Source organism: Notolepis coatsorum (assembly GCF_963971535.1).
Source record: "Notolepis coatsorum genome assembly, chromosome: 11".
NCBI classification, from domain to species: domain Eukaryota; kingdom Metazoa; phylum Chordata; class Actinopteri; order Aulopiformes; family Paralepididae; genus Notolepis; species Notolepis coatsorum.
Genome location: NC_140175.1, coordinates 750,312 through 763,698, shown reverse-complemented (window position 1 = coordinate 763,698; position 13,387 = coordinate 750,312). Strand labels below are relative to the sequence as shown.

The 13,387-nt window shown below is 42.4% G+C and overlaps 1 protein-coding gene across 1 annotated transcript in view; it reads right to left on the bottom strand.

Annotated features, from left to right (window-relative positions):
* LOC311236455 (short-chain specific acyl-CoA dehydrogenase, mitochondrial-like) overlaps positions 1-13,387 on the bottom strand; it is a gene marked incomplete at both ends in the record, with an annotated part of 46,972 nt that overhangs the window by 32,087 nt on the left and 1,498 nt on the right. The window contains one exon of the mRNA XM_084324136.1: positions 6,773-6,847. Coding sequence (XP_084180262.1) covers positions 6,773-6,847 — 75 coding nt within the window. The remainder of the gene's footprint in view (positions 1-6,772; positions 6,848-13,387) is intronic.

Here is a 13,387-nt window from a genome sequence, read left to right as displayed (position 1 = left end):
TGTGTGCGTGTGTGTGTGTGTGTGTGTGTATGTGTGTGTGTGTGTGTGTGTGTGTGTGTGTGTGTGTGTGTGTGTGTGTGTGTATGTGTGTGTGTGTGTTTGTGGGTACGCCAGCGTCGGACAGTGTGAGAGTGAACGCTGCAGTCAGTGGGAAGGAAGTAGACATTTAAATCAATCAATTAATCAATCAATCAATCCGCGATTTTTCTTTTGTTCTAGATTGACTCAAGACCCATCAATTACATCATCCAACATTGTTTAAAGGACTAACACATTCCCCTTGACAGAATCGCTTCATATTTAGTCGTTATGGTGCTATCAACATATCCATTTGTTGTCCTCGATCTTGTTTTCTCCCGGAGTGAGCCGGGGAGTGATATGTGATTCGGTTGTGGGCGGGTCCTGAGCCCAGGACCGTGGATTGTTGCCAATAAAGACGTGTAAATGGCCAATCAGAATCGAGAAATTTGCATGCCGTTGTATAAACTGTATTAATCCACTTAAGGAAATGAGGGCATCACAGAAGCATTGAAAGTCAAATGATACATGTCTATAGAAATATCTAGTATAAAGCATTTGTCTCCGTGTGCACCTACCGCATAGACATGTCCTCCGTATGCAGCCACTCCCACTCCCCAACGCCTGGTGCTCATGGGGGCGATCAGAGTCCACTGGTCGGTGTCTGGGCTGTAGCACTCAGCTGTGAGCAGATCCTCCGTCCTGTTCTCGCCACCACATATGTAAACCTGTATTAAGAAAGAATATTCTAATTTAGTTTATATATTCCATTTGATTTCATTCTACTTTAATTGTCTGTTAATGTTGATGCACCAAAAGACCCATACACATCTTTTGTATGTGCAAGCTTACTTGGCAATAAAGACATTTATGATTTCTGATCTAACGTTCCTTGTGTTCATCTAGCACCCTGTGTCCCTCAGTTCCACCCACCTTGCCCTGGAGGGCTGCTGCCCCGGCGCCCCACCTGCACTCCAGCATGGGTGAGATCAGTGTCCACTGGTTGGTTTCAGGCTCGTAGCGCTCGGCGGTGTTCAGTTGCATGTGTCCATCCAACCCTCCCATGGCGTAGATACAGCCGTCCAACGCGACCACGCTGAGCCCACTGCGGCCTGAGTGCATGGGAGCCGCCTGCAGCCAGCTGCGAGTGACGGGGTTGAACCTGCTCACACTGCTGAGATGCTCTACGCCGTCCAAGCCACCAACGCAGTAGACCAGACCGTGGAGATAAGCGGTGCCGTGGCCTCTCCGGGGACTCTCCCCCTCAACGCTCACGTCCATCCATCCACCGGCTCGGATGTTGTAAGCCTCCATGCCACCCCCGCCTCCGATGGCCAATAGGACCTCCTGGGGCCGGCGTGGGCGGGTCAGGGGGTTTGGGAGCCTGTCGGAGCCAGGGGGGTTCAGGATGCTGAGGATGAGGGCCCTGCAGTCGTGGCTGTCCCTCACCACAGGGTTGTTCTGGACGTTGCTCCTGAAGTAGTCAGGTCTCATCAAGCCCATGCGAACCTGGGAAGAGACAAGCAGACAGCGGGTACAACTTAGACATCGGTTGTAAATGGTAAATGGTTGTAGATGGTTTCTGTCGCTAGGGAACAGTTTGGACCCAAATGTTTGAGAACCACTGTACTAGGGAACCTAGTGTTGTTTTAATGTAATGCACAGTAATACAATTATTATTATTATTTTTTATAAATGTTTTTATTTTATTTTATTTTCATACATAACACAGAACATAACAGTACAATAATAATAATAATAATAATAATAATAATAATAATAATAATAATAATAATAATAATAATAATAATAATAATAATAATAATAATAATAATAATAATAATAATAACAATGACAACAGCGACGACAACAATAATAACAGTAACATGAATCATAATGACCTTGACAAGAGACAAACAAGAAAAAGTTAAATAATAAAAATTAAATTTTAAATAAATGTGGCTCAGGCACTAGCAACCATGTTTGTGTATCCGTAATACAATTAGTTACCTTGGGCAGCAGCAAAGGGATGTGTGTTTTACGCTCCTCATGGGAGTGGTCGATCCAACGGAGGACTGCCTCGAACACCGTCTCCTCGCTCTTCACGTTCAGGTCATCCCTCTCGATGATGTCCACCAGTTGCTGCAGGGACAGCTCCACAAACTCCTGTGAGACGTGCAACATCTCCTCAAAGTGGCACACGATGAAGAGATGGGCCTTGCGCCTCAGGTCAGGGCAGCAGTAGATGTCCACGAACCTCCAGATGCCAACACAGTTTTCCAGAGACAGCTGGCCTTCTAGGAAGTCAGAGCACGCTCGTACTATGCCAGTGACGCGAAGCTGGTCTGCAGCCACCAGAAGCTCTGCCACGTTCTCTGCTGTCACCAGCACAAAGCGTGTGTAGGAGTACTCTATGATGAGCTGCATCATACCCGGGGACACCCCAGGGATACTGTAGACTGCTTTCTCTGAGTCGCTCCAGCGAGTGAAGAGGGCTCTGTGGGACGCAGAGTACAGAGATATCTGATGAGTAAACAGTAAGCAACATTCTGTCCTGTGTAGTAATTAGGGCTGACCCCTATTAGTCGAATAGTCCACTAATTGGTCGAAAGGAGCCGTAGTCAACTGCCAACCTCTTAGAAGCGTGGCTAACGCTAATGGCACGCATACCAGAGGCCAACTGCCTAAGAAAACAGGCACAGAGGCACTGAAAGAGGATTTCACCCATCTAATGAACACACTAGACTAGACAAATATCAAGATGTATCCATCAGTGGACCAATTGCATGCTTTTGCAGAGGACAAGAAGCCTTCAGTCGACTCCTTCAGACATTAAGCACTCCCCACAGCCCAAATGGAATGATACAAAAATATATTATACTTTTTTTTAATATATATATATATATATATATATATATATATATATATATATATATATATATATATATATATATATATATATATATATATAGTCGACTAATAGTCGACTAATGGCAGATTTTGGCCAATCATAGTCGACTATCCAAATCCTTAGTCGGGGACAGCCCTAGTAGTAATATATTTTCACTGTAGAAGTATAGGGTCTTAGCACAGTAGAAGTATAGTATCTTTTTACAGTAGAAGTACAGTATAGTATCTGTTTACAGTAGAAGTACAGTATAGTATCTGTTTACAGTAGAAGTGCATTATAGTATATTTTTACAGTAGAAGTACAGTATAGTATCTGTTTACAGTAGAAGTACAGTATAGTATCGGTTTACAGTAGAAGTACAGTATCTGTTTACAGTAGAAGTACAGTATAGTATCTGTTTACCGTAAAAGTACAGTATGGTATCTGTTTACTAACCAAGTTAACCTGAACCAAGCTAACCTGAATCAAGCTAACCTGAACCAAGCTAAACTTACCTGAAATAGTCACTGCAGTCACACAGGAGGGCCTTGTAGGCATTCAACTCAGTGCTGTTGACTTTAATAACCACATCACAGAGCCTTCCCTCCAGACGCAGCTCATTAAGGATTGTACAGGACATTGTTTCCTTTTCCATGTGGGGATTTTAAATTGTATCTACAGAATATATTCAAGCTTACAAACAAGTAGCCGGAAACAACAAGTGATATCTTCACTTGGTCTTCTGAGATCTGATATCTTCTGAGAGAATTGTTGAATATATATACTGTACACAAACGTTCTAGAATGTTCTATTATGACATCATACTGTGACATCACAAATGTTCTAGAATGTTTGATTATGACATCATACTGTGACATCACAAATGTTCTAGAATGTTTGATTATGACATCATACTGTGACATCACAAATGTTCTAGAATGTTTGATTATGACATCATACTGTGACATCACAAATGTTCTAGAATGTTTGATTATCATACTGTCACATCACAAATGTTCTAGAATGTTTGATTATGACATCATACTGTGACATCACAAATGTTCTAGAATGTTCTATTATGACATCATACTGTGACATCACAAATGTTCTAGAATGTTTGATTATGACATCATACTGTGACATCACAAATGTTCTAGAATGTTTGATTATGACATCATACTGTGACATCACAAATGTTCTAGAATGTTTGATTATCATACTGTGACATCACAAATGTTCTAGAATGTTTGATTATGACATCATACTGTGACATCACAAATGTTCTAGAATGTTTGATTATGATATCATACTGTGACATCACAAATGTTCTAGAATGTTTGATTATGACATCATACTGTGACATCACAAATGTTCTAGAATGTTTGATTATGACATCATACTGTGACATCACACATGTTCTAGAATGTTTGATTATTACATCATACTGTGACATCACAACGGAACATGTTTGAGGTCATTTTGAATAATATAAATAATATGTTGACATTAAAAAAGAACAAATAAAATGATAGAAAAAACGACATAAAACAATGATACAAATTATAATAAAATATTTAAGTCAAATGTATAGAAATAAAGAAAAATAAGACAATGAAATAAAGATAATAATTCATTTAAAAGCTATTTTTTGAAAGCTAAGTTTTGAGCAGTGCCAACCGAGTCTGCTGTCCTAACAGACTTGGGGTCTGTAGGGTAAGCACTTATTCCCTCCTCCCTGAACATTTATGGAGATGTATGGGCCTTTTAACACTTTCCGTGCCACTCACGAGATTTCTCTGGTTTTTTTATAGGTGGTTGAATGCCACTCACGAGATTTCTCTGAATAATTTTTTTTTTTTTAGCGATCTGAAAAATTATTGCATCACCCGAGCCTACCCGAGTATAGCCGAGGGGCGCCGGCGATCACTGTGGAAAAAAGCGCCCCCTGTCGTCTCCCAGATGACATAAGTGATTTTGGAATGGACTCAATGAAAATGAATGGGGAAAAAAATCCGGTACTCCACATTTTCCAGTTCACTGATCCAGCCGGGGTTACCAGAGTTCATTCTGGAGCCTCAGATCCCCGCGGATCATGGAGTTCTACTGTATCGCGTTGGATCCATACACGTATCGATTTTTTCGAATGGTGATCAGGAATTGGAATATACCAGTTGGATACCATCTGATGTCAGGTAAGGACTCTATGTTATCAGTGTTAGGATAATCTGAGAAAGTTTGATGAAGTTATAAGCTGTTTTGTGAAATGTCCTCTTTCAGTTTCACTGTAAAAGTCCGTGAGGAAATCAACGGAGCGATTATCAGTGCGCGGCCGTAATGTACTTGCGTGCACGTATAATATTGATCATCTAGCGTTTATTTGAAAACGATTCATAAAAAGGCCGACGAATATCAACGTTGTGGAATATTCCACTAAAAGACGATTTTCATAGAATGCTCCAGAATGTGCTGTTTTTTATATCAAAACGGGGGCTTTTCTAACTGCTCTGAAACGGAAACGACGCGATAAAAAAACAATCTGCCTTCACAGCACTGACTTGAAAATAGTATTTGATAATGCGATGGGCAGATTAGACACATAGCCATAATTTAAAACATAGATTAGGCGATATTAACGTTAACATTGGCGCAGATGGTGGCATTCAGCCGGTAAAACGGAAAACCAGGCGTGGCGCTCAAAGTGTTAAGTCAGTGATAAAAGTGTCTTTCAAGGATAAGTGAGCTCCTGCACTGATTATTATAGTTCAATATTCAATATTTGATCACCAAAAACCCCCAAAAAGCATAAAAAGGCCCCTCCCCGCCCAAAAAGGGCCCCCAAAAATAGCACAGGCCCAGTGCCCTTTTCAGCCTTTGAGCACCTGCCCCTCTAAAGTCCTGTGCATGTCCCTGCCTAACAGTGTTTATTATTAAGAGTCAGACAGTCCTAACAGTGTTTATTATTAAGAGTCAGATAGTCCTAACAGTGTTTATTATTAAGAGTCAGACAGTCCTAACAGTGTTTATTATTAAGAGTCAGACAGTCCTAATAGTGTTTATTATAGTGTTTTTTCAACCTGTAACTTGTTCTTGTCAGAGACCAGCAGGGCTGAGTCGTCCGCAAACAGGAACAAGTTGCAGTCACAAGCTGACGACATGTCATTTGCATAAATTAGGAACAGTAGCGGTCCTAGTATGCTTCCTTGTGGAACACCACAGCTCACTGTGAGGGGGGGGGATAGGGTACCGTTTACCTCCACCATCTGTTCCCTCCCCTCAAGGTAGGATTGCATCCAGCTCACTGATAGACTATCAAAACCAATTGCTTTTAGCTTGTCAATCAGAATGGAGTGATTGACCGTGTCAAAGGCCTTTTGTAGGTCCAGCATGACCATGCCGCAGTATTTGCCTGCGTCCACCTCTTGTTTGATGTGGTCATTCAAATAGAGAAGGCATGTGTCAGTGGAGTGGGATGTTCTGAAGCCAGATTGGAATTCGTAGATTAGATTTTTTTCCGCTAGGTACTTTTCGACCTGTTCGTAGACAATTTTTTCCATGACTTTCGAGATGGAGGTGAGAATAGAAACAGGGCGGTAGTTGCCTGGGTCTAATTTGCTGCCCTTTTTGTGCAGAGGGGTCACCCTCGCAATTTTGAAGTCCTTGGGGACGCGTCCCTGTTTTATGGAACAGAGAAAAAGAGGAATGTCAATAACCAAACGCAGGGATTACGAGGCAGTCCAGTAATAGAGCCGAGTCCAGCAATAACAAAAGGCGATACCTCTTCAGTGTTAACGAAACACACAAAAAAACAGAAAGGTCTTGAGTCCAGGAAAAACAGAGCATCAAAGATATACTTCCAGACTCACCAAGGGGCAAAGTGAGATACGGGGCGCGGGTCCACGGGAGCAGAGAGGGGCGACAGCGGTGAACTCCAAGGCGTACTGGAGAAACAAATGGAGAACAACACGGGAGGAACAAGCTGCAGGCGGAGGTAAGCAAAATGACCCGACAATGAACATTCAGAAACCCCGTGTATATAAGGGCTCCCTTCGAGCTGATTCGAAACTCTCTTCAGGTGTGTGGAGGTAATTGGTACCTGGAAGCGTGCGGTAATGGACCAGCCCTCACACAGTTAGTCAGATAGTCCTAACAGTGTTTATTATTAAGAGTCAGATAGTCCTAACAGTGTTTATTATTAAGAGTCAAATAGTCCTAACAGTGTTTATTATTAAGAGTCAAATAGTCCTAACAGTGTTTATTATTAAGAGTCAGATAGTCCTAACAGTGTTTATTATTAAGAGTCAGATAGTCCTAACAGTGTTTATTATTAAGAGTCAGATAGTCCTAACAGTGTTTATTATTAAGAGTCAGATAGTCCTAACAGTGTTTATTATTAAAGTGATGAACACCACACCATAGACTTATGTGTAATAATAGACCATAAAATCAGGGCCGCCTGGGAGAAATGCGAGGCCCTGTGCGAGATTTAACGCGATAATATATATATATTTTTTTTCATACAGTCAACATATTCTTAAATAATAGCGCTGCCCGAGGCGGGGCATGATACAGTCAACATATAGCAAAAGAGAGAGCGAGAGAGAGCTCCCGTTCTACAGTCAATATACAGTGTACAGAGAGAGAGAGAGAGAGAGAGACACATTGGAAAGAAATTGAAATGCTATTTGGCCCTAAACAGAGAGTACACAGTGGCAGAATACCTGAGCACTGTGACTGAAGATCCTTGACTATGTACAGACTCAGCGAGCACAGCCTAGCCATCGAGAAAGGCCGCCATAGGCAGACTGTGTGTGTTAGAAAGAGAGAGAGAGAGAGAGAGAGCATGTGTGTTAGAGAGAGAGCATGTATGAGAGAGAGAGAGAGAGAGAGAGAGAGAGAGAGAGAGAGAGAGAGAGAGAGAGAGAGAGAGAGAGAGAGCATGTGTGTGTGTGTGTTAGAGAGAGAGCATGTATGAGAGATCCAAAAGGACAAAGATCAACACTTAAATCCAAAGAGAAGAGGGTCTATACCAGAGAAACCAAAGCAGCAAGGAGCCAATGGCCGACATCAGCTAAATAGGCTAGCCAGGTACTGTGACACCAGGCCACACACAGCTTTGGCCAACGGCCCAACGCTACCCAAGCTACACAAACGACCAAGACATTCACACACAGCACATGTCGTATCTCCAAATGTTGTGAAGTAGCATATGTTTTGCCTGGAAAAAAACATCGTTATTAACAAAACATTCGGGAGGGGAAGGAAGGAAGAGTGGGGTAATGTCATGACATTTTCATTAATCTTACCTGCACCAAGGAACGCAGGGCGAAAGGCCGCAACACAGGTCTCCACGTTGACGAAAGGCCTCTCGCTGTCGGGAGAAAAATAAGCTATGGCCAGAGCCTTGTCATGGTGCAGGCCCGACTACATCTTCTGTCAAAGATGATGTCGTAGTCAGAGTGCCAGAACCCCCTGCTATTCTCACGGCTAATGTCAATGGTCGTAGCACAAGCTAACAGCTAACTCAAGGCTAACTGATAGCATCAAACGAACGTTCCCAGCCGGCAGCTAACGTCGAAGCTAAACAGCTAACTGGCTAACAGTTAGCTCAACCAGGCTATCGCTAACCATTAGCTAACGCAGAAGCAAGCTATGCGGCTACTGACACCAGGCCATACACCGTTAGCTACTAGTACTAGTACTACAACAGCTAGTCGGCCAGTTTAGCTCCAGAGAGAGAGAGAGAGAGAGAGAGAGCGATGTCCACGGCGGGAATAGAATAGAGTTAATAGAATAGGTTAAAAACTCACCAAACGTCCAAGAGGATGGAGACAACCGCGTGGTGACGAAGTTCATCTGCCAAACGACCATCCTCTTCATCTTGGCTGCATCTCTAGGTTAGCTAACGCTAGTTAGCCTTTAGCTAAGCTAGCTACTAGCCGACATCATCATGGCTATATCCCGACTGCATCATGACAAGGCTCCGGCCATTTGTCCCGCCAGCGAGAGGCCTTTCGTCAACGTTCCTTGGTGACTGACCGACTGATAATGACCGACCTTGGCTGGCATAACTAAGCATAATAGTCAAAAGCTGCACGCGCGAAATAGTCAAACGCAGCTGACTCTTCTTCTTCTTCTTCGTTTAAGTTTCCGGCGGCGTACTACACATGATGTAAGTAACCACTCCCTTCGTTGAAACCAATAGTATGTCTGCTGCAGAGCACCAGAGCTCCAATAGTGACCCAGGTGCAGACCCAGGAACAAGTCAGACACATTCTACAAACGTGTCTAATGTGAAATATATAAGCATATAAGCAAAACTAGATTTTAGGTATGTGATGAAAAAGGGCCTCGCGGGAAGGGGGGCCTTGCAAAAAAAAATAAAAAATAAAAAATAAAAAAAATAAAAAAAATAATAAATAAAAAATATTTTTTTTTTATTTTTTTTTATTTTTTATTTTGCGAGGCCCCCCTTCCCGCGAGGCCCTGTGCGACCGCACTGCTCGCACACCCCCTGAGGCGGCCCTGCCTGCTGGTCTCTGACAAGAACAAGTTACAGGTTGAAAAAACCCTCAGCTCTGAACTCGGCAGAATCAGCATTATGGCTCGCTGATAACAAACTATCATTACACCTGGGTAAAACAGAGTCCATTCTCTTCGGTTCAAATAACAAACTCAGCAAGACCGACGGCTCACAGTGGGTGACAATATTGTCACAAGGAAAGATGAAATTACCTACCTGGGTTCCATCTTAGAGGCAAATCTTTCCTGTGACAAAATGGCAACCAATGTAATTAAAAAAAGTCAACCAACGAACTAGATTCTTGTACCGGATCTCCTCTCTGGTAAACAAGAATACCTTGAAGACTCTGGCAGGAGCACTCATTCAAGGGTACTACGACCTCATGGTACCAAAGCACCTCAAAGGCACTAAAAAACAAGATTACAAACATCACAAAACAAACTGGTCAGACTTCTACTTGACCTGACTCCTAGAACCCACCTCACCCCTGCCCACGTTGACAACCTAGGATGGCTTAGAGTAGACGACAGAGTACAGCAACTTGCAATGGGCCTGGTCTACAAGATACACTACACCACTAAGGTACCCATGTACATGTCGACATACTTCCCAAAGGTCAGTGAATACCACGACACCAGAGGGAGCTCCACAAATCATGTTCAACCGGCTCAAACAAGGGACTAAACACGTTTCGCAATTATGCCACAACAATGTGGAACGCCCTACCCACAACCGTAAAATAATGTGAATCACTACCCACCTTCAAAACCACTCTAAAAGAGCACCTACGAGAGGCTGCAATTCGAAACTAAACCCGGTAAATGTCCAAATCCGCCCCCCCCCACCCATCCAACCCCCCCAATGTACAGTTTCCTCCCCCTCAAATGTATATATTCTCTTTTAGAAACTCTGTCTGTAAATAAACAGTACTGTATATTTGTATATCATGTATGTCATAAATGTCTTGATGAATTTAAATGGGGGACCCTGATGTAAACAAGACGAAAGTCTTTCTCTGGTCTGCATCCCCTTAACAATTGTGTGTATTGAGCCGTACTGTATTGTACCCATTCTGCAATCTGTTAATAACATGTTCAATCAATCAATCAATCAATCAAATTGAATCCTGCCACTCACTACTGTTATAACTTATCACTATCATCATCACTACTTGCACTGTGTTCTACGTTCTAGTATCATTACTACCTGTCCTGCCTGTGGGAGCTATTAACTATTTTTACATTTATTTGTTATGTGATTTTGTAGTATCAATTTGTTTACGGCCATATTATTTAAGTTATTATGAGTCGCAGCTAAATGCTTTTACTTTGAAGGGGTTCTGGGCAATTGGGAAGCACAGCTGGGTGTATTTAGGTAATTAGAGGCAATAGCACAGTGGGCATCAGGGAAGGTATATGGTTTTTACCAGCGTCAGGAGATCATATAGAATCAAACATAATTTTTCTGTATTCTTTGATTAACAGACAATAAACGCCACAAAACTGTCAAATGCTGTCTGGACAATGGACTTCCTGATCTGCGTGAGATTCGCTGCCCTGGTGCTTCAGTGGCTTTTTAGTTTTTATTAGTTGTTGTTGACAAATAGCCACTACATAAAGTAAAAACCGTTCCTTATTGAAGCGGACACTTTTTATCGTTGTTTTGGATTTTTGCCGTTGGACGTTTTGGACATGGAAACACCACGCTCAAACGGAGGATCATTCATCAGAGGACATGGATGCTGGCGCTCCAGCGTTTGGTCTGGAGATCGAAGACTATGATCAGTGACTTTTGTGAAGCTTGAATTGCCTTGGATCAACCTGTTAAAGACACGATCGGAGAACGGAGGACCACACGGTCTAATGGACGTCGCACTCGAACAAAACAACATCATTGGTATGTGAAGAATAATCCGTCAGCTTTATTGGAAAAAGGCAAACTTATTGGAGTGACTGAATTATTGTCTCGCGACGCTAAATGATGTTGATGAATATTGGGAGTTGTTGAACTTCATTGTAAAGACATTCATTCATAAATCTCCGACGTGAAGTTGGCTGTATGAACCAATCAGACAGTATGGAGCAGCTGGTTGGGACATATGAGACAACGCCTGTGGTTGGTTCAAACGTTGCAAGTGTGGAGAATGTTGCTCCGCCCAAGCCCTCTGTAAAACGGGGCATCAAGTTTACCGCAAAAGGGTTGGCATTTTACATGCAAACATGCCAAGAAAAGAGGTCTGCAAAAATCAAACAGGCCAAGAAATACATTGAACCAATACGTACCTTGCTGAAATCTACTGACAATGTGAACTATGTGCAAGCTCATTTGAGTAACTTCATCAATTGTTATGAGGACGCTAAGGACATGCATGAGTCTTTCATAAATATGGATTTGCCTGAGGAAGAGGTTAAAAGGCAAAATACATGTTTCAATGCAACAATAATGAAATTTTGTAATTTCACAGAGGATGTAAGGGTTTGGTTGTCTGCTGCTGGGCACCCTCAGGTGGAATCAAATGCAAATATTGACAATGAAACTAATGATGTTGTTGAAACAAATGAAGATGATGATGAGGCTCAATCTAAACAAAGTGTTGTTATTGATGATATCAATCCTGAGGACAGTGCCTCTAACATTTCATGTACAAATGAAAAGCAACAAAAGCCACACTCCAGTGTATCAAAGACATCATCCACCGCGTCTACCAGGCTAAAGGCGGAGGCTGACAAAGCATCCCTACTGGAGCGGATGAAAGCCTTAAAAAGGAAACATGAGTTGGAAGCAAAGCAGGAGGAACTAAGGGCAAAGCAGGAGGAACTAAGGAAGGAAAAGGAACAGTTTGCTCTGGAAACTGACCTAGCTGCAGCCAATGCGAAAATCAATGTGCTGGAAACCAATTCAAAATGTAACTCTAAAAGGTCGGATGGAATGAACTCGTATCTGGACAGGAATATAGCTCAAAGAATGACAGGCCAACTCAATCCTCAAGCTGGTCAATTTGTCCCGCAGGGAAATAACATGCAAAATGAATTTCATCCTGAGGCCCAGGCTGTCACTGTAAGGCCCAAAGGACCATCACAGACCATCGGGTTTAAAGATGCATCACAGACTGTCAGGCCTAAACAAATGGCAGTATTACAGATGGACCTCAGACCACTATACACTCAGGCACCAACACAAGTGGCCCATGATGCTCAACAGACAGGACGAGCATCCTCCCTGAATATGGCATGCAATAATGACACCCAAAATGACATTGTGAATATCATGCAACGCCAAACTGACATCACTACAATGTTGGTACAGCAAAATTTGGCATCTTCTCTACCAGTGAGAAATATAGCCATATTTGATGGTGATCCTCTTCAGTATCATTCCTTCATCAGATCCTTTGAAAGTTGTGTTGAGGTTAAAACCGACAATGCAAGTGATTGTTTACACTTTTTAGAGCAGTACACCAGGGGACAACCAAGAGACCTGGTGAAAAGCTGTCAGCACCTACCCTCTGTTCAGGGATATCAACGCGCTAAATCCCTGCTTGCTGAACATTTTGGAAATGAATACAAAATTGCTTCTGCTTATATGGACAAAATTGATAGCTGGCCTCTGGTTAAAGATGAAGATGTAAAATCACTACAATCATTTTCTCTGTTCTTGCGAGAATGCTCTAATTTAACACAGAGAATCATGCAAATGAATGAGTTGGACATGCCATCAAACCTCAGGAACATTGTGATGAAGCTTCCTTTTAAGCTGAGGGAGAAATGGAGGAACGTCGCATGTGATTTGCAGGAGCAACGTGGTTGCAGAGCACTATTTATTGACCTTGTGAACTTTGTTGAAAAACAAGTTAGAATTGTCTCTGATCCAGTGTTTGGAAATATTCAGGATTCAAAATGTACCAGCCGCAACAAACCCCCCATTGACAGTCAACCAAGGCAAAGGAAACGGAGCACCT